General features: G+C 41.9%; 1 protein-coding gene across 1 annotated transcript in view; it reads left to right on the top strand.

Moving 5' to 3' along the window:
- Positions 1-21897, top strand: part of cdhr2.L (cadherin related family member 2 L homeolog) — a 65946-nt gene that overhangs the window by 9152 nt on the left and 34897 nt on the right. The window contains exons 6-14 of the mRNA XM_041586233.1: positions 571-624; positions 739-828; positions 1483-1572; positions 2815-2940; positions 4687-4830; positions 5553-5628; positions 7028-7146; positions 7835-8065; positions 9079-9234. Of these exons, the coding sequence (XP_041442167.1) occupies positions 571-624; positions 739-828; positions 1483-1572; positions 2815-2940; positions 4687-4830; positions 5553-5628; positions 7028-7146; positions 7835-8065; positions 9079-9234 (1086 nt within the window). The remainder of the gene's footprint in view (positions 1-570; positions 625-738; positions 829-1482; positions 1573-2814; positions 2941-4686; positions 4831-5552; positions 5629-7027; positions 7147-7834; positions 8066-9078; positions 9235-21897) is intronic.

Here is a 21897-nt window from a genome sequence, read left to right as displayed (position 1 = left end):
TTTTTTAAAGGGGAAGTACTTCGACTATCGAATGGTCGAATAGTCGAACGATTTTTCGTTCGATTCGTTCGATTTCGTTCGAATTCGAACGAATTTAACCAATTCGATGGTCGAAGTACCCAAAAAATACTTCGAAATTCGAAGTTTTTTCATTCGAATCCTTCACTCGAGCTTAGTGAATCGGCCCCGATATGTTGGAATTGTAAGACTGGGGATATAAAAAGCTTGGAGAACTGTGTCCTGCAGCTATATGTGAATTTACTACTTATGAGAACATTTTTGTTCTCTATTTACATTAAATATGGTGTACTTTTATGTTTTCTATTAAATACTATATCTATATAATCCTCTTTTTTTCCTGTGAGGGGTTTAGCTGTGCAAGGCAACCCATAGGTTGACTGGGTAGATATGTCAGATATTTCTGGTTATGTCCATCAGGTCCCCTTTTCTAGCACATACACAAGATTTTCGGCCGTGCAAAGTGTGCCTAGTCAGATTGTTATCTTTGCAAAGATACCTGTGTACAAATACAAGTGTAAATGATCTAACATGCATGTCTTATTTTTTAAGAGCAAAAACAAGCTCAGTACTATCATCAAAGTACAAGATCAAGTGAATAGACCAGTAAGTATGTGTAATACAAGATCCCATTCATGGCTTCTTTATTTGAATCTGCAGTTATTTGGGAATGAGAATATTTGTTTTGTTTTTTGAAATAAATGTTCGTTTCTTCCATAGGTTATGAGACAATTTCCAGTGATAGTAGAGGATCGCAATGATAATGATCCAGTGTTCTTAGGCATCCCATATGAAGCCAGTATCAATGAGGTATGCTCACACATAGTGCCATTCATCTCTTCATATTATAATCATATGAAAAAGATCAATCATCAGTGAGGGAATTCTAGGTCCAGATTTGCTTAACAAAATGTTATAAAGAAAACTATAGATTTTTTTGTGATTAGAATTACAGGCAAAAAGTATATTCAGCTCAATCCATATTCATTGCACTCATGTTGAACAATGGGTTATACTGTTCTTAAATAACAAGAATAGATCATGATTTCTCTTGTCATATATCACTTCAAAGGGATAGATAGGAAATTAAACATAATTATTATATCTGAAGTTTACTTATATTACTCTACATCAGCAGAGGATAAGATCTCTGTGTTTATTCCCAGTTTACCAGGACACCACCTGATGCGCCCTAGCACGAATACCTAGGATACAGAGATATAGATACATAGATCTATATATATATATATAGAGAGAGAGAGAGAGAGAGAGAGAGAGAGAGAGAGAGAGAGAGAGAGAGAGAGAGAGAGAGAGAGAGAGAGAGAGAGAGAATGGTTATACAAACAGAGAAACAGACTGACAGAATTCCCATAAATGTGCACAAAGAGCATGTACAGATTTATTTTCAATTCATTTGTGATGTGAATATGATCAGAAATAATACACAGTATGTTACCTTGACAGAATCAGCCACAGGGCTCCAATATTTTCAATGTTACTGCAAAAGATTATGATAATGATGGGAATGTGCCAGTGACATACACCATTGATGAGGTAAGGTAACGAATTGTATAATGTTTGTCTAAAATAAACTATGTACTATGACCAGGCAAATTTATTGCAATATTTGCACACACTTCATTTGCAATCACTGGTTCTTAAATGTCACAAATGTATTTTTTATTATCTTTCAGACAGGGATAACCTGAGAAGGTTTGCAATTGGTCTTCATTATTTTTTTAACCATTTGCTTCTCAGTCTTCCTCTCTTTGTCCCGAAGTGTAGTATGTTTTCCATAGGCTTGATGTTTTTCATTAATATGTTTGTCACTATCTGTATTTGTATATCTGTTGATACCTACACTGTTCTTCTTCCCATCTGCCATTCTAAGCACTGCATGTTCACTAGGGAATGTAAAACTCTAGTAACCAGATAATCTGAACTGTAGAAGCAAAAGTTCACAACCATAAGAACACCACTGTCTACATCAGGGATCCTCAACCTTTTGAATCCGTGAGCAACATTCATAAGTAAAAAGAGTTGACACTAGCATGGAAAATGTTCCTGGGGTGCCATATAAGGGCTGTAATTTGCCATTTAGTAGCCTCTATGTGGATTGTCAAGCTACATTGAGGCTCTGTTTGGCAGTGCACCTGATTTTTATACAACCAAAACTTGCCTCCAAGCCTGGAATTCAAAAATAAGCACCTGCTTTGAGGCCACTGGAAGCAACATCCAAGGGGTTGGAGAGCAACATGTTGCTCACAAGCTACTGGTTGGGGATCACTGGTCTGCATAATACAAAAATGAATTTCAAGCTGAACTGCTCCTTTAATACATTTTAGACCCAAACCCTAATTGATTTTACATTATATTTTTTTCCTTCATGAGTTCGTGGCAGCCATTAATAGATATTAGATAGCGTATCAGTGCTGTGAAACGATTCAATCAAGTGTAGAGCCAAGAAATTTGGGTGGAGGATGGTCAAAGGGAAATTCACAACTTTTTGAAAATGAACCAATGACTTATATTGAGAAATATGTTCTGCATTGAGAAATATGTTCTGCTTATATAAATAGATAAGTCACTGTAGTATGGTTCTATGACATACTTTTAAGAACTGACTTGATGCCAATCAATGACTCAGTAGCATTTGTTTTCCTTGCACACATTAATATAGTGTAGAAATTATGAACAATAAATAAGCTAATATACAGTAACCTACCCTTAATTATAGGATTGACAATGGCTCACTTGCATTCACTAATATTTTCCATCTATATTTCAATCTCTCAGATCATACCAAATGATTCACAGTCAAACAATCTCTTCTCCATTTTGCAAAATGGAAGCATAATACTCGACGGCACCTTGAACTACAATAATAAAAGCATCTTCTACCAGCTGACTGTCAACGCTACGGTAATAGTTTTAGTTTTCACAATTATATATAGGTGTATGGAAGAGGATCTCAATAATATTTACCTGAAGTTCATCAAAAATTCAGCTACATTTTAAAGGAAATACATTTTTTAAAAAGTGGTTCCAAGATTCAGTAAAGGCTGATATTTTTTTTATTTTAAGGTAAAAATTACTTATAGAGCTGTTAACAATGGTCATTGTTCCCAATGTAAATCTAAAATGACCAGTGCCTAGTATATATATATTTTGTTATATATTATATAAACAACACAATATGGGTTATATATTATATAAACAACACCATATGGGTTCCCGGATGAAGAAATTAATTTTATTAAAAGAATGATCCTACCAAACTAACGAAACTCCTCCATCATATATAAAAACCTGGGAGCAGGAATTACAGCAAACTTTACAGCAAAGCGTGGGACACAATGTGGGAACTAACAAGTAAATGTTCCATTAATTTGAAACTTCCCTCGTTTACATAAAATGTTCCTCTCCCAACCCTAGGCTTGTTTTAGGAATTGTGGTGGAGAAGGAACTATGGCCCATATATGGTGGCAATGCCCTCTAGTACGGAGATTTTGGTCAAGAGTCTTTGGAATAATTGACTCTATTACTCAGAGATTAATATTCGGAAAGACCCATGGATACCTTTATTTAACAATTGGATACCCAATATTAACGATAACTCCAGAAAATTACTTTTAAAACTTTTATTTTTACAGCAGCCAAACAACTAATAGCTAAATCGTGGAAGACTCCACAGCTTTCAATACCCAAATTAAAAGCTTGTATAACTGCTATAATGATGAATGAAAAATGGACCTCCTTACTGTCAGGGACCCATAGTAAATTCATACAAATATGGCAACCTTGGGCCATCAGTTCTGGTCTCAGTTTATCTTCTCTTTCGGCATAGGATGGATATTCTTAGATAATTGTTACCTAATTGGTTGTAAGGATATGGAAAAACTGGGTACCACAAAGATCCAACTACTACTATTCACTGTTGTTAGTCCCTTAGTAGATCAGGGCTAGACAATAGGAAACATTGATAGAACTTCATAAAAAGTAAAGAAAAATGGGCAACAAGCTTGAGTTAATATTATTAATATATTGTATTGTGCATAATATGAAAAACTCTGAAAAGAGTGTATTATAGTTTTTGTAACTAAATGATATCTCTAATAAAAAAAAAAAAAAAAAAAAAAATATATATATATATATATATATGAAAAAGAAAGCTCTAAAAATTCAAGATTTATTAAGGGGCAGATTTATTAAGGGTCGATTTGAAAATTCAAATTCGAAATTAGAATTTTCTAGTTTTTTTATGGCCAAAGCTGTCAAATTCGCCACATAAAACCTGCCGAATTGCTGTTTAAGTTAATGGGAGATGTCCTGAGATCAATTTGGAGTTGTTGCAGCCTTCCTGAAATTCAAGTTTTTTTTGGAGAAAAAACTCTAATCGAGTTTTTAAAACTTGAATCAAATTTCTTATACGATTAGATAAATTAATGTGTATGAGGGCCACTTTTTTAGGTGTTGCTCATTCACCTTTTGTTCATGTATGCAAAACTAAAAATGTAAATGGTGCTGCATGAAATACTCCTTGCTTGATTTTGCCAATCAAAACTACACATTACTTTATCTCACAGTTTGAAATGGGATAAAATTACAGACTATTGTTTTTTTATATACACCCTGTTATGTTTCATATTCTTTTAATTTTTTACACAGGACAAAGGAGGGTTATTTCATGGTGTAAACGTCTTTAGAAGCACTCTTGCATATGTGTCATTGAAAGTTATCGACTTGCCGGATTTGGACCCACAGTTCATTAATTCACCTTATTCCATTTCTATTGAGGAGAACATATCACTGGTAAGTAAACAGAAGTCTTGCTGTAAAGTTTGTAAGGATTCCAATAAAGGGGGGGGGGTTGATTTTCAAGACCCATGTCTCCAAATAAAATTGTGTGATGTTATTTCTTGTTGAATAAAACAAGAGCACTCCTGTTTGTATCTGGGAAATGGTTAATTTATAGGTTGCTTGATTGAGTCCTGCAGGATCACTGAAGAAACACAAACTAAAGGCTGTATAGAAATCAGCTGATAATTAGTAAGTGGATTTCAACCATTTTATGCTGCATTTTCATTTGTACTCAAATAATGGCTTTAAATTGGCCATTCTCATCCAAGATGAAGAACCATTATGCTTTATGAAAACTGGTGCAGTCTGCAGCATGCTGTTGCTATATTGATAATTAACTCTAGAGGCTCTAATTTTTGTTTAGAGGTGTTGTTTTAACAGATTTATGTGGCAATGTTAGACCATAGCCAATCCACTTCCAACAATGAAAAAGACTTTCTTTGGATTATATTCGGATATATCTGGAAGTAAATGGAATTAGGGAGTGTGAGATTAAGAGACTGGGTGTTTTGCTTTGAGGAGCTCAATCATCCCTTAAAATGAGATAGAAAAAAGGAAACAGAATTGAAGCAGGAGCAATTTTATCAGAATTTTCCTTTTGGGGCAAGTAATCAATGGGCATAATTTTTTCTAAGATGGTGTTGCTGCACTATTCATTTACTTTCTCATTCCAGAGTACTATCATCTTCACAGTTTCTGCCATTGATGGGGACAGGGGAATTAATGATGAAATCCAATATTCTATTGAAAGTAAGTAAAGTGCTCTGGCACTCATTACTAGTTATTTGAAACAAAAGGGCAAATTTATCAAAGGTAAAGTTGTGTTTTCCCAAAAATTCTGGTTTTTCAAGGGTAGTTTTCAGTCAAAAACTCGAACTTTTGGTAAAAAAAACCTTGAATTTTGCTGGGTTTTATATAAAAACTCAAATTTCTCTGGTTTTTGTAAGAAAACACACATTTTTTAAGATGTATTATACCCCAAAGCTGGAAATAGCTAGAATTCGAAAATACTCCAGTTTAAACCTGTCGAGGTCATGTAGAAGTCAATAGCAGGTCCCTTGAACCATTTAAAGATATTAATAGCTTTCATGAGGTTCTTTTTTTCTATCTTTCTACGATAGATGCTTTAGCATGTTCTCCAGAAGTATTCATTAAGATGCTGATTTATCAACGGTTGAACGTCAGAGTTTTTTTTTTACTCGAATGACCTAGAAAATCTAAAACGTCTAAAACTCGATCGAATATTGCTGACCCAAAAACTCAAATTGAATTAGAATAAAATTCGACTTAATTTGAATCGAGTTGTCAGGAAGGCTATTAACATATTTAAATCGGTCACTGGACCTCTGCCATTGACTTTTATGTGAACTCGGCAGGTTTTAGAATTTGAGTTGTTCCCAGTGTCAAGGAATGATAAATATTAAATTCAAGTTTGGATTATTCCCAAGTCAGATTTGAGTTCAGTGAGTTTTGACCAAACATCCAACTTGAAAATTCGAATTCAAATTTACAATTCGAACATTAATAAATCTGCCCCTCAAGGGTTGAATTGAAAATTCGAATTTTTTAATTCAAATTTCGAGTTTATTTTAGTGTAATTCAACTAGGGAATAGTCCAAATTCGATTAGAGTTTAAAAAAATGTGAAATTTCAATTAGACTATTCGCCATTTAAAACCTTCCAAATTGGTGTTTTAGCCTATGGGGGACTTCCTACAACCAATTTGGAGTCATTTGGTGGACTTTTAAAAATCTAATTTTTTTGTTGAATAAACTCCAGTCGAATTCGATTGAATTTGCTTCAAATTCGATTTGATTTTGCGGGTTTATCCTATTCACCCGAATTTAAAAAAAAAATTTTTAATAAATTTTGATTGGTTTTTTTTTTTTTGAATTTTGAGTTTATGGGAGTTTTAAATAACTCCCATATACTCGAAATTCGACCCTTGATAAATCTGCCCACAAATATTTGTTCAAACAAAATGTACAAGTTTTTACATTAACATATCTTCAACATGGAGTAGAGACTAATTATCAGACTATTTAACACAGGATAAGAAATAGAACAGAATTAAAGTCCCATGACAACAATTTCCAATAGATGGATAATCGTCAGTAAACCTGTACTAAAAACATGCTTTTACTTGCAGATTCCTCAAAACCTGGATTGTTTGGGATTAACAGTAAAACTGGAGAAATTTTTGTAACTGCACTAATTGATAGGGAAGCTTTGGTACAAGATGGTGAACAGGTTCTACTGACTGTAATGGTGAGTCCTGCATGGAATATATGATGGTAATATTTATTAAAAATATTTTTTTGACAAATTTTTTCTACAGTTTTTCCAGTGCTTGCAATACATTTTATATACATGCACACAAAATAAATAATCTAACATTCATACCCATGCAAGTGCCTTAGCAGTTGCAACGTTCTACTTAAAATTTAGCATTTCCTCCATCAATATCTAGACAAGCATGACTCCTGTGTCTGTGGTGACCAACCTTCCTTAAAATTCTCCTTAAAAACTGATTTGCATTGTTTTATTAATATGCCTAGCACATAATGTACAAAAGGGGTTATGTAATAAAAGGCACTAAGTTTGCCCAGGAGCAGTAGACCACAGCAACCAATAAGAAGGCAGCATTTTTTGGCCACCTGTTTAAAAGCAAACATCTTATTGGTTTGCCATGGGTTACTGCTCCTGGGCAAACATAGTGCCTTTTATTGCATATGGGGGTTTGAGGCTAAACTGAATTTGTAATGAGACTATATTAAAAACAAATATTATGGTTAACAAGTATTTATTGTTGGTTTTACATTGATTTTCAATGACAGTTTGCTGTGTAGTGTGCAAAACCACTGGTTAATCTTAATACCGAGAGAATCATGGAGACCAGAAGAAATATTTATTTTTATTGTTCAAAACTTTTTAACCTAGATGTGTTTCTTTTTAGGCTGAAGAAAAGAACCTAAATGTAAACCACGAGAAAGCCACAAGTACCACTACTGTCACTGTTCGTGTCCTGGATATAAATGACAATAAGCCTAATTTCTACAGCTGTGAAATAGATAATTGTGATTTCAATGGTGCCCCCACTTTGAATTTTGTTGGAGAAATCGAAGAGCATTCCTCTATCCGTGTGCCAGTAGCAAACTTAACTATCACTGCCCATGACCCAGATAAGGTAACAAAACAAACTTTCTCAGAAATGTTAAATATAAATGTTAAAAGAAATGTTAAATATAAATTTTGCATATTAATGATCTATGGTCCAGAGAATGTAAGGGTGGAATCTTTTTCCCTTTGATATTCTTCTATTATGCTATACAGCTAATTTTCTTTCAGCACAGCTACAGCTGGATATCTCCTGTGGCAGTAATGTAACCCATAAAACTTCATGAGGAATTATATGATTTCTTATATATGATATGATTTTTAGGAAACAATGGTTCCATCCTAGGAACTCACATGGGTACTGGGGCTACATAATATCATATATTTTCTAGACATACACATAGAAATACAGTAGATTTTAAGCTCTTGGGGGTAGGGACCTCATCCCAACTGTGTATTGAAACATCTAGCACTTAAGCATAGATTTATTTATTTTTCGCTGTCTAATTTATGATGACTACCCCTGTTTGTGTTTATTCCTTGTAAAGCACTGAGTATATATGCTATATAAACACAATACAATAGAATGTAAATGGTAGGGGGAATGCAACTTTTACACACTGGTTTGTCTTTATGTTTTTGGAGTATGGGAGGAAAGTGGAGTACACAGAGGAAACCAAAACAAGCAGAACAAACAAGGCAGAATTTTAAATCAGGACCCTACTGCCGCAAGGCAGAAGTGCTGTACACTGAGCCAAAGTGCCTATGATCCCAACATCTGGGCTGGGACTGTGTAAGAAGTCATACAGTGCAGCATTCCTGATACAGTGATTAGATCATTTCAAAGATCAGACTGATCTGTTATGGTCCCGGAAAATCTCCTAATGGGCCTAGGGATGAGCCATGCTCTAGCATAATTTCCATCAACTCTTTCTTATTTACAACACACAGCCATGCAACACATAATTTAGTATGTTGTACACCTAACATTTTTACAGTGGACCCAAGACAGTAGGTTCTCTGGTGTGAAGGTCCAGATTGACACTGCGTGTAGTCACTGACGTCCCCTTTCTTTTAATTAAGGATAAGAATGGAAATTTCAATCTTTTCCTGAGAGGGAAGAATCAAGATTGTTTCTCAGTGAGCCCAGCACAGGTACAAAACACGGGCCTAGTACAGATTCTCGTCAAAGACTCTGCTGCCATAGACTTTGAGAAGGTGCAGAAAATGGAAGTGGAGGTAAGAATGCCATTATGGCACTGGACTACATAACTCACTGGTGACAACTGAAATATATGTACTAGGTTATAGTGTTCAACCCCCTAATGTAGTTCCTGTTTCTCAGACACAGAATAATCATGTGATTCTAGAATAAATTGGGCTGTGCTTGCATTCCATTGTCACTAGTCTTGTAGTCGGCCTATGAACTGATTTGCCAAGTGCTGATTTTTGCTGGTTACTTGGGCGATATCTATTCCAAACTAAAATTAGAGAATGCTTATTTCTTCTGTTTTAGACCTTCAGACTTCCAGTTTCAAGTGTGTAGTCTATTAGGGCTGTGCCAAGCCAGCCAAGCGCCCTAGGTAACTCAGCCAGCTTTATCAGCCCAGGCTAGATGTAGACTACAGAAGAGGTACATGCCTGTTGCCCCCCACCATTGCACCCTAGGCAAGTGCCTCTTCTACCTACCCTAGTTCTGGCACTGCAGTTTACTAAAGTCATATTGTATAATTAACTAGAAGACAAGCTTAACACATGTCCACCAAGGACAACCTAACTTCATGCCTAGCTTCTAGATGGTCCAGGGATAGGTGAATCCTTTGTTCCTGCTTAGATTGAGAAGAATTGTGAGCAAAAGGTTCAGTGGTTGTTGATACACACTTACTTCTTCAGGTGGAAATTCCAAGACACAAAATGTCTTCTTCATTTTCTTTTCTCAGTAAACAGTTGAATAGAATTGACTCATTAACTTAAAGTCATACTGCCATTTCCTATTAAATATTTACAGAATATAGTCTTCTCCGTGTCAAGACCGCCGGGAGCGCGAGGAGTCGCGTCCGCTCCCGGCGGCGAAGAATCCAAGATGGCGGCGCCCAGTCAACCCACGTGGGTTCCGACGCCGGCGCCGTGACGTCAGCGCGGCGCGACGGTCGCAGGCGCGCTGACGCTGGCGCAAGGGCGCCAAATTCAAATATAAAAGGACGCCTGAGACGCCAAGATGGCGCCCGAAAATAGGATCTGTTCCTGTATTGATTCCTGGGTTCCCTGTTGCCTATTCCTGTTATCCCTGAGGATATTCCTGTTTGATCTCTTGTTGCTGACCCCCTGCCTGGACTTTGGACTTTGATTCTATTCTGCCTGCCTTGTGACCTGTTGCCTGAACTCGATTACCCTTTCTGCTTTATCCCTGGATACCACGATCCTGATCCCTCCTGAGGGGCTTCCTCCTAGATCCGGACTACTCCCCAGAGGGGGCTCCCGGCTCCCTGACATTATTTTCGGGCCATGGATCCTTCTGAGGAAGCCACACCTCATGTCGGACGAGCGCTCCGCGGACTGGCATCCCGCATGGAGGACTACGAAAACCAGCAGGTTCGCATTGGGCAAGCACTCGATATCCTGCTAGCTCAAGTGCCTTCTGAGCCTTCCACTGCTCCACCTACTGGAGATCCCCCCATGGCGGCAGCCCCTACGAACGCAAGCTACCCGACAGGTGAGCCTCGCATTCCACCTCCCCCTCGCTTCAGTGGGGACCCACAAGCCTGCAGGGGATTTGCCACACAATGCCAAATTCAATTTGAGTTCCAACCCACACAGTTTCCAAGTGAGCGTTCCAAGGTGGGGTATGTGATGTCTCGATTGGAGGGCAAGCCACTGGAGTGGGCAACGTCTCTTTGGGAGAAGAATTCCCCGGTGACTTACGATGTTAAAGACTTTCTCCAAGCTTTTCGCATAGTCTTTGATGCTCCAGGTCGGGTTACGAACGCCCCTGCCCGTCTCTTGCAGCTCCGGCAGGGAAGCCGCAGTGTCAATGAGTACGCTATAGACTTCCGAACTCTGATGGCGGAGACTTCCTGGTGTGATGACGCTTACAAGGCCGTATACTACCAAGGCCTATCCATCCGCATCAAAGATGATCTCGTCTCCAGAGAGACTCCTGACACCCTGGAAGGGCTGATCGCTCTATCCATTAAGGTTGACACCCGTCTCAGAGAACACCAGGTGGAGAGAGAGCGCAGCAGACGATTTTCTCCCATGTTGGCCCCTCGCTTTCAAAGGCCGATTCTGCAAGCACCCGCTGTCCCTGTGACTCATGTGTCCACGTCTCCTCTGGAGGAACCTATGCAAGTAGGAAAGGCTCGCCTCTCCGAGCAGGAAAGACTCCGAAGACGTATGGCAGGTCTCTGTTTGTACTGTGGTGGGCATTCCCATTTTGCCAACACCTGTCCTGCCAAAGCCAAGAGTTTTGTACCCCGAGGTATGTCTCAGGTTTCTCATGTAGGGGGCATCACTCGAGGGCCTCAGGAGAAGTATCAAAAAATTCACGCAGACTCCTCCTTCCTTTGCAGATTCATCTGGCAAGTAAATCTATCTTCGAAAGGGCCTTCCTCGACTCCGGAGCGGATGGCAATTTCATGGATGCCTTTTTTGCCGAACGCATGAAGATTCCCCTGCTTCCATTGTCTTCACCCCTGCGAATTACCGCCATAGATGACAAACCCCTGGAGTTTGAATTCGTCACAAAGTTCACGGCGGAACTTTCTGTACAAGTTGGGGCGCTGCATCAAGAAAAACTTTCATTCTTCATCATTCCCTGTCCCTCTACTCCAGTAATATTGGGTCTTCCGTGGTTACGTCTGCATAACCCCTCCATAGACTGGTCCACTGGGCAGATCTCTCGTTGGAGTTTATTTTGCCTGCAACATTGCCTTCCGCCAAAACCCCTCGAGAAGGTGAATGTCTCCTCTGCGGAATTAAAAACTTTGCCCTCCACTTACAAGGGATTTTCCGATGTCTTTTGTAAAAAGTCGGCAGAGTTCCTTCCCCCACATCGCTCCTACGATTGTCCGGTTGAACTCCTGCCAGGAGCTATGCCCCCCAGAGGGCGCACCTACCCTCTCTCTCCTGCAGAGACTACCGCTATGAAGGAGTACATCCAAGAAAATCTCCAGCGGGGGTTTATCCGCCCTTCTACCTCTCCTGCAGGGGCTGGGTTCTTCTTTGTGGAGAAGAAGGACGGAGGCCTTCGGCCTTGTATAGACTATCGGGGTCTGAATAAGATCACCGTGAAGAACAGGTACCCCCTGCCCCTGATTGCCGAGCTCTTTGACCAGCTGAAAGGGGCAAAGATTTTCTCCAAGTTGGATCTCCGGGGGGCCTACAACCTCATTCGCATCCGGGAGGGTGACGAATGGAAGACGGCATTCAACACTCGGGATGGGCACTATGAATATCTTGTTATGCCCTTCGGCCTATGCAATGCCCCTGCCGTCTTCCAGGAGTTTGTTAATGATGTGTTCCGAGATCTCCTAGGAAGGTTCGTAGTCGTATACTTGGACGACATCCTGATCTTTTCCAAGGACCTTGAAAGTCATCGCTCCCAGGTGAAGGAGGTACTCTCTCGTCTGAGGAAGAACTCTCTCTTCGCCAAGTTGGAGAAGTGTGTCTTCGAGGTATCCAAGATCCCCTTCCTAGGATACATTATCTCTCCAGAGGGATTTGAGATGGACCCAGTGAAAGTGTCGGCCATCCAGGAGTGGCCTCTCCCACTGAGTACCAAGGCAATCCAGAGGTTCATCGGATTTGCTAATTATTATCGACAGTTCATCCGGGGGTTCTCTTCCCGCATTGCACCTATCCTGGCCCTCATCCGGAAAGGGGGTAAACCCAGCCTGTGGCCTCAATCCGCCATAGAAGCCTTTCAGTCCTTGAAAGAGGCCTTCACGTCCGCTCCTGTTCTCCGACATCCCAATCCTGCACTACCCTTCTGCATCGAAGTTGATGCTTCTGAAGTCGGAGCCGGAGCTATCCTGTCTCAGAGACACTCCACTGATGGAAAATTGCACCCCTGTGCGTTTTTCTCCAAGAAGTTCTCATCCGCAGAGCAGAACTATGATGTCGGAAATCGAGAACTCTTAGCAGTCAAGCTTGCCCTTGAAGAATGGCGTCACCTCCTGGAGGGCTCTGAAATTCCTGTCCAGATTTTCACAGATCACAAGAATCTGGAGTTTATACAGTCCCTCAAGAGGCTAAATCCCAGACAAGCCAGGTGGGCCCTTTTCTTTTCCCGTTTTAACTTTGTTTTAACTTATCGCCCAGGTTCCAAGAATCTGAAAGCCGATGCCTTGTCTCGTAGCTTCACTCCGGTGGACCGTGACCCTGAGAGGCAGGAACCAATCATTCCACCAGTCAAGATCATTGCCTCTCTGTATCCCCAATTTGCCGACCAGATTCTGGCTGGGCAGTCCTCGGCTCCTCAAGATACTCCGATTGGCATGGCCTTCGTCCCTCCAGAACTTCGCCTGGCCATCCTGCAACAAACCCACTGCTCCAGACAAGCTGGACATCCTGGTCCGGCCAAGACCCTTGAACTCTTGAGGCGCCTAGTCTGGTGGCCTGATATCCGCAAGGATGTAAAGGACTTTGTGGCTGCTTGTAATGTCTGTGCCACTTCTAAGCCTAGCCATTCCCGCCCCAGCGGGTTGTTACAGCCTTTGCCGGTTCCCTCTCGTCCGTGGACGCACCTCTCTATGGACTTTATTGTCGAACTTCCTCCCTCCGGTGGGAATACTGTGATCTGGGTTGTCATTGACCGCTTCAGCAAAATGGCCCATTTCATCCCTTTGAAGAAGTTACCCTCTGCGGTGGAATTATCCCAACTCTTTATTAAGTACATCTTCCGCTTGCATGGTTTCCCGGTGGAGATCGTCTCCGACAGAGGCACCCAGTTTACCGCCAAGTTCTGGCGTTCTCTATGTAAAGACTTGGGAATAACACTTAAATTTTCATCTGCCTACCACCCGCAGACGAATGGGGCAGCTGAACGTGTGAACCAAGCCTTAGAACAGTTCCTGAGGAACCACGTGTCTCTTTGCCAGGACGATTGGTCTGACCTCCTCCCGTGGGCGGAGTTTGCTCATAATAATGCATGTCATTCCTCCACAGGAAGGTCTCCATTTATGGTGGTGTATGGACAGCACCCTCAAGCCTTTCCTCAGGACTTCGTGTTGTCGGACGTCCCGGCTGCAGATGATCTGACAGCCCATATGCTTGCTATTTGGGCTGCAACCAAGTCTAATCTGGAGAAGTGTGCTCTAGTCCACAAGACTTTCGCGGATCGCCGTAGAAGGCCCTCTCCTCCCTACAAGGTGGGTGATACTGTCTGGCTCTCTTCCAGGAATATTCGCTTGAAGGTGCCATCTCCCAAGTTGGGTCCGAAGTTCCTGGGTCCATTCCCCATCTTGGAGATAATTAACCCTGTAGCCATCAGACTTCAACTCCCACCAGAGATGAGAATCCCCAACGTGTTCCACGTCTCCCTGGTGAAGCCCACCGTCTCCAACCGTTTCTCTGGTGTCCAATCTCCTCCTCCTGCTGTCTCTGTGGAGGGTCAACAAGAATTCGAGGTGGAGAGAATCCTTGATTCCAGAATCTCCAGAGGGTCCCTTCAGTACCTCATCCATTGGAAGGGCTTTGGCCCCGAAGAATGCTCTTGGGAGGGACATCGTGATGTGCATGCTCCTCGTTTGGTAAGAGACTTCCACTCCAAGTTTCCCCAAAAACCAAGTCCCGGTGGTCCTGAGGCCCCCCGTGAGGGGGGGGGTACTGTCAAGACCGCCGGGAGCGCGAGGAGTCGCGTCCGCTCCCGGCGGCGAAGAATCCAAGATGGCGGCGCCCAGTCAACCCACGTGGGTTCCGACGCCGGCGCCGTGACGTCAGCGCGGCGCGACGGTCGCAGGCGCGCTGACGCTGGCGCAAGGGCGCCAAATTCAAATATAAAAGGACGCCTGAGACGCCAAGATGGCGCCCGAAAATAGGATCTGTTCCTGTATTGATTCCTGGGTTCCCTGTTGCCTATTCCTGTTATCCCTGAGGATATTCCTGTTTGATCTCTTGTTGCTGACCCCCTGCCTGGACTTTGGACTTTGATTCTATTCTGCCTGCCTTGTGACCTGTTGCCTGAACTCGATTACCCTTTCTGCTTTATCCCTGGATACCACGATCCTGATCCCTCCTGAGGGGCTTCCTCCTAGATCCGGACTACTCCCCAGAGGGGGCTCCCGGCTCCCTGACACTCCGATCCAAGATCTTTATCCATTAACTCACAATAATTACTGTATATTTGTTGTGGTTGTCATGGTACAAGATGATCATACCACTATACTCATCATCTCTCCACTTTCTATACAACATACAAACCTTGCACTAGCTTCCACTTTCTCTGCAAAACCCCCCAATTCAAAACCAGTGCCATAGATTAATATTACACATAGTAAAAGATTAATTTTATCCCAGCAGTAAAATTAAGTTTAAATGGTAACCTCCGTTTTTACTGTGTTTAGCAGAAAAATCCACATGTAATATAAACCCTATCTATAGCACTCTATTCAACACATCCCAATTGTTACTTCCTACTTCAGATGACAAAAAACACACTATAAAATACCTTTTCTTTTGAAAGCCTTGCCTAACTATGAGTCAAAAACATCTGAAAATGCATATTTTGGAACTCTATCTTTGCTCAAGTTACAAATGCATACTAGCGATATAAAACTATTTCAGGTAGGTGTGGCAGGCATAATTTTTTGTTATTTTAAATGTTTTCAATATGCAGGCAGGGAGATGCTACAGCCAAATAAGTGTAATTCTAGTGGAACAAATACAGGTATGGGATCTGTTATTCAGAATGCTCATGACCTGGGGTTTCTGGATAATGGGTCTTTCCGTAATCACCATACTTTGTCTACTAAAAAACAAATTGATACATTTAATAACCCCAATAGGATTGTTTTGCCTCCAATAAGTATTGGTTATATCTTAGTTAAGAACAAGTACAAGGTATTGTTTTATTACTGCAGAGAAATAAAAATGATTTTTAAAAATTAGAATTATTTGCTTATGATGGAGTCTATGGGAGATGGCCTTCCTGTAATTCAGAGCTTTTTGGATAATGGGTTTCTGAATAACAGATCCTATAAGTGTAGATGTCACCTGAATTGCTCTTTTAGAGGTTTGTGCTTAAAGGACCAGTAACATCAAAAAAAAATGTTTAAAAATTCGTTAGTGCACAACGAAAAATAAACACCAAGACAAATAAATCTTTTAAAAAGCAAAGCCTTTATTAAGAAATAACTTACAGAAAATCCACTTCCTGTCCTCTTCAGAAACGGCGAAAAGGCGACCATCCACACTGCAGCAATCGATTTCTCCTTCCTGGATATTCACTGACAGGCATCTTCCTCCTCCCGGCGTCCAGCAACAGCTGTGTCTCTTCTTCCCCATGGATCGACTTCCCTCCTTCGCTCTCCTCACCAGCAGCTGCGGGGCACAGAGTGGGTAGTGATTTAGGAGTCGGTGTGAGCGGAGGCAGGGACGGAGCTCTAAGAAGCAGACAGTCCAGTGTAAAATACTTTTCTGCGTGTGAAATCCTTCCCATCGCTTCATACAATGCGGAGAACAGCAAACAATCCTGGCGTGTGTATTTGATTGTCTGCTTCTTCTAGGATAATAAGTCGCATTGAGGGTCCCCGCAGAGAGAAATACAAAACCGGCTGCCAAAGTCCCCAGACTGAGCTAAGTTGCCTGCTCTTTGCTGTCAGTGAAAGATACGTGGAGCTGCTGGGATGGGAGCAATACCGGCAAAGAACAGTATGTGTAAAGAGCTCCGTCCCCTGCCTCCGCTCACACTGAGAATTAACTCCTAGGAGCCAAGCTTTAACCCGCTTCCCCTTGGCTGTAGCTCCCACTTACCTGCGCTCCTCATTGTGCAGCGCCGCCGACCCCGCCGAACGTTCTGCCTGGGCTGTTCCTGTAGCCGCTGCCGGCGACCCCACTAAGCAGAACTGCACCAAGGCTTCAGTCACAGAGGGACTCGGAGCTGCACAATGAGGAGCGCAGGTAAGTGGGAGCTACAGCCAAGGGGAAGCGGGTTAAAGCTTGGCTCCTAGGAGTTAATTCTTAGTGTGAGCGGAGGCAGGGGACGGAGCTCTTTACACATACTGTTCTTTGCCGGTATTGCTCCCATCCCAGCAGCTCCACGTATTTTTCACTGACAGCAACGAGCAGGCAACTTAGCTCAGTCTGGGGACTTTGGCAGCCGGTTTTGTATTTCTCTCTGCGGGGACCCTCAATGCGACTTATTATCCTAGAAGAAGCAGACAATCAAATACACACGCCAGGATTGTTTGCCGTTCTCCGCATTGTATGAAGCGATGGGAAGGATTTCACACGCAGACAAGTATTTTACACTGGACTGTCTGCTTCTTAGAGCTCCGTCCCTGCCTCCGCTCACACCGACTCCTAAATCACTACCCACTCTGTGCCCCGCAGCTGCTGGTGAGGAGAGCGAAGGAGGGAAGTCGATCCATGGGGAAGAAGAGACACAGCTGTTGCTGGACGCCGGGAGGAGGAAGATGCCTGTCAGTGAATATCCAGGAAGGAGAAATCGATTGCTGCAGTGTGGATGGTCGCCTTTTCGCCGTTTCTGAAGAGGACAGGAAGTGGATTTTCTGTAAGTTATTTCTTAATAAAGGCTTTGCTTTTTAAAAGATTTATTTGTCTTGGTGTTTATTTTTCGTTGTGCACTAACGACTTTTTAAACATTTTTTTTTGATGTTACTGGTCCTTTAATCTTCCTTAGTTCAATATATTCCATAAATCTAACACTGTGCAGTGCCAGTCTAGTGTGCTGGGGGTATAAATGCGTAAAATAGGGGGATTTGGAGCACCTTCCATTAAAGTGAGAAACATAAGATGATGTGCAGGGTCAAGTCTAGTAAGGAAGAAAAAGAAAAAAAGAGTGACCCATATAGTTGCACCCTCCCATTAATTGAGTTCTCACGAAAATAACAAGGTGGGAGGGTGCAGCTATATGGGTCATTCTTTTTTTTCTTCCTGGGGTATAAATGTGCAGGTTTTTAGCACTATAAAAGGAAAATTTCCTATCATACTTACCATAAATTTATTTTCCTGGCCACTTATCAGGTCAGCAATACTACGGGTTTTTGCCCTGCCCCTATACCCTGGTTAGCTCTGTCCCTCCCCCAAAGAAAACAATAAAGGACCAAGCCCCTCTTCACTTACTTGTCTCATAATTTAGTCCATAGAGGGTGGGTTTGCTGACATGATAAGTGGCTAGGTAAAGAAATTTACGGTAAGTATAATAGAAAATTTTCCTTTTTCCTGGCCACTTCATCTCAGCAATACTACGGGTTATACCCAAGCAATAACAACCAACAAGAGGGAGGGCACAAAACACTTTTAATCAACAGAAAAGACAGCAGAACTGAAGGTTTTTAACATTTCAACGATAGAACTTCAAGCCGGCGACCATGCTGCCGTTTTACAAATTGTTGAATGAACTTTTAGCCCTGCCAGTGCTTGCTTGTTGCCTTGAAGATTGTACATTTTTTGGACCAAAAATCATAATTACAGTGCTACGCAATATGTTGGCGCTATATAAATACATGTTAATAATAATAATAATCCATCTAGCAATAGTGGACTTTGCTGGCAGTTCCCCTTTCCTGCTGGTATAACAAACAGACTTTCAGACTTTCTCAATGGCTGAGTCATAGTCAAATGATGTTTCAACATCCTAACTGGATCTAGCTTCTGGAACTTCGAGGAAAGGTTGGGATCCTCTGGTATGATAGTGATTACTATGCCCTAGGCAAGGTGAAATGTGGATACCACATTAAAAATGAGTCTCGAGGCTTTAAAATAACTTTATCCGGCCCAAAAGTATAGTCTTGATCTTTTACAGATAGGGCATGCAGGAGGCTGACCCCTGCTGCTGAAACTATTGCCACCAAAAATAAAGTTTTTAGGGCACTAACCATCATGATGCCTCTTGCAAAGGCTCAAATGGAGGCTCACAAAGGGCTTTAAGCACCACTGGGAGATCCCAAGAAGGAGACAAAGTCCTCTTTGGAGGACAATCTCTATTGTGGCTGAGAAGAAACGGGTCTTCTGCCCATTTTATCTCCGTCATAGCTAAAAAAGCGTTGCGACATGAACTTTTAGCGTTCTGTATTGCAACCCTTTGTTTAATCCTTCTCTTCCATTGGGAGATCCCAAGAAGGAGACAAAGTCCTCTTTGGAGAACAAATCTTTATTGTGGCTGAGAAGAACCATTTCACTGACGGATCTTCTGCCCATTTTATCTCTGTCATAGCTGAAAGCGCTGCGACATGAACTTTTAGAGTTCTGTATTGCGACCCTTTGTTTAATCCTTCCAGCAGGAAATCTAGAACCTGAGGTAAAGGCAGTGAAAAAAAAGGAAGTTGTCTTCTCTAATTGCCATAGGAGAAATCTTTCCAAAATGTTCCAAAAATAATATGTGGTAGACACGGGGTGCTTTCTTGCTTCAAACAGTGTAGCCACCACCACTTCAGAAAACTCCAAGGCTACACGCCTTTTACACTCAGCCTCCATGCCATCCATGAGAGAGAGTGTGGGTTTGGATGTGACACTGGTTACTGGTTAGTAATTTTCCCTTATAGGAATAGGCCATGGGTCCAATACTGCCAGGGGAAACCATGGGCGACGAGGCCAATAAGAGAATGACCTCCTCTTCCTCTTGAACAACCTTCAGTAGGACTTAAAGGAGGAGAGGAATTGGTGGAAACCTAAAGGACGGAACGTTCAGGACTGAAGGAGTGCATCTGTCCCCTGAGCTAGAGGGCTGAAAACTCTTGAAAATAAAATTGGCTGTTGATCATTGTCTGGAGTGGCCATGAGGTCCACTTCCAGAGGAGCCCACTTCTCCATCAGTAGGTGTAAAACCTCTGGATCAAGCTTCCACTCGTGCTTTGAAAAAATCGTATGACTGAGAAAGTCTGCTTCTGATTGTGAACAGCAGGAACATAAACTGCCTTCAGATGATCCAGATTCTATGCCTACCATAGAGGCCAACTCCTGGTTCCTACTTGTTTTCTTATATAGGACACTGCTGAGGCATTGTTCACTTTTACCACCATTCCTTTTATGTCTGGAGCAAAGGTTTTTCAGTGTTTGAAACACTGCTAACACTGTGTAACTCCAACACGTTCACCTGCAGTTTCAATGGAGACTTTTAAACTCCATGGGCTACATTGCCTTCCAGGAGCGCTCCCCAACCATGGGAGGAGGCATCCCTTGACCTCATCTTCCAATCGATTGGATTAAGGGGAAAACCCTTGGACAATTTACAGGACTTATCCACCACTAAAGATTGACCTTGAGTTGTGGAGAAAACAGAATTAACAGATTCCAATTGATTTCCTAACCATTCCAATGATTTAGGAAACAATGTTGCGCCTCCCGCATATGAAATCTGGCCCATCTGGTCATCGGAATAGAGGTCACCATCAGACCTAGGAGAGACATAAATTGCCTCACCGAATCTGAACTTTGGCAAAAAAGGCTTATAATTCCTTCACCATGGCAACTTGACTACATTGTCCATCGTGCAAAAATAAACCCCAGGTAAATTAGAGATTGAGATGGCTGCAACTGACTTTTTCTCCAGTTGACTAGCCAACTGTGTGATTGAAGAAAGAAAAAGCCATTTCTCTGTGTAATAACCTCACTTTTGGGGACTTTGCGGACAGAAGGAAATTGCCCAAGTAATGCCAGCACTGGCCTCCAACCTCCCGAGACTTTTTTCACTAGAAAAAGCAGGGAATAAATACCTTTTACCCTCTTTTCGTGAGGTACTGGAATGACTACCTCCTGGTCTAACATTATCTGCATATACTCTTCGAGGGCCTCTTTCTTTTATTGACCCTGAGTAGTAGGGGGAAACAAAAAATATGTCTTGAGTCGGAACACAAGAAGTGTATGCAGTAACCTCTTCTTAATACGGCAAACATGCTGGTCTGAAATTGAGCACTCCCAGACCTTCTACGAATATCTTGCCCCGCTCCAAAATCCCCCATGAAATGATTGTCAGGGGGACTTTTTAGAAGTTGGGGACAGTTTAATCTTGCTCCTCCTGATGACTGTGGAGTGACCTCCTCTCCAAGACGATTGTCTGAGGCTGTCTCTGCCAAAGTATCTGTAGTTACTGGCAAAACCTCTAGCTCGACTTGAGCCTTGAAAAAAACCTTTAATAAGCTGGGTTTTGACTTCTTCTTTTCCTGTGGTAGGAAAATACTTTTACCCCCTATAGCCTTTGCTATAGGGGGTAAAAGGACTAAAGCAATTTCCTCCAACGTAAGGCAAGATGCTGTATCCACAGTTCAAGATCTGAACCATAGGGCTCTTCTTGCTGATACCGACACTGCCATGGACTTGTTAAATCCATTGCTGCTTCTGACATAAAAGCTACTGCAATTTTCAATTCAGATAATCCTGCACTGATGTCGGCTGTATCTGTACCTCCCGAGATAGCTTTGTCTAAGCTGTCGATGCACAAGGAGACTGCTTTTGCCACCACAACTAGAGCTGAAACTGCAGGTTTACATGAGGCTCTCGCCACTTTATATGCTTTGCTAAACTCTGTCTCCACTCTTCCATCCATGGAATCTCTTAGGACTGACAAATCGTCAATCGGCTAACTTGTTTTCCTCACCAAATGAATTGCAGAGAATCCACAGCAGGGGCTGAATCCCATTTTTTTCCGCTCATCCCCATTCTGTAGAATTAATTCAGCCACTTCCGGAAAAAGAGGTACAAATTGTTTCAGCTTAGAAGAAGAGA

Source organism: Xenopus laevis, chromosome 3L (assembly GCF_017654675.1).
Source record: "Xenopus laevis strain J_2021 chromosome 3L, Xenopus_laevis_v10.1, whole genome shotgun sequence".
In the NCBI taxonomy this organism is placed as follows: Eukaryota; Metazoa; Chordata; class Amphibia; order Anura; family Pipidae; genus Xenopus; species Xenopus laevis.
Note: the sequence above shows the minus strand (reverse complement) of the source record. Positions and strands in the feature narration are given on the sequence as shown.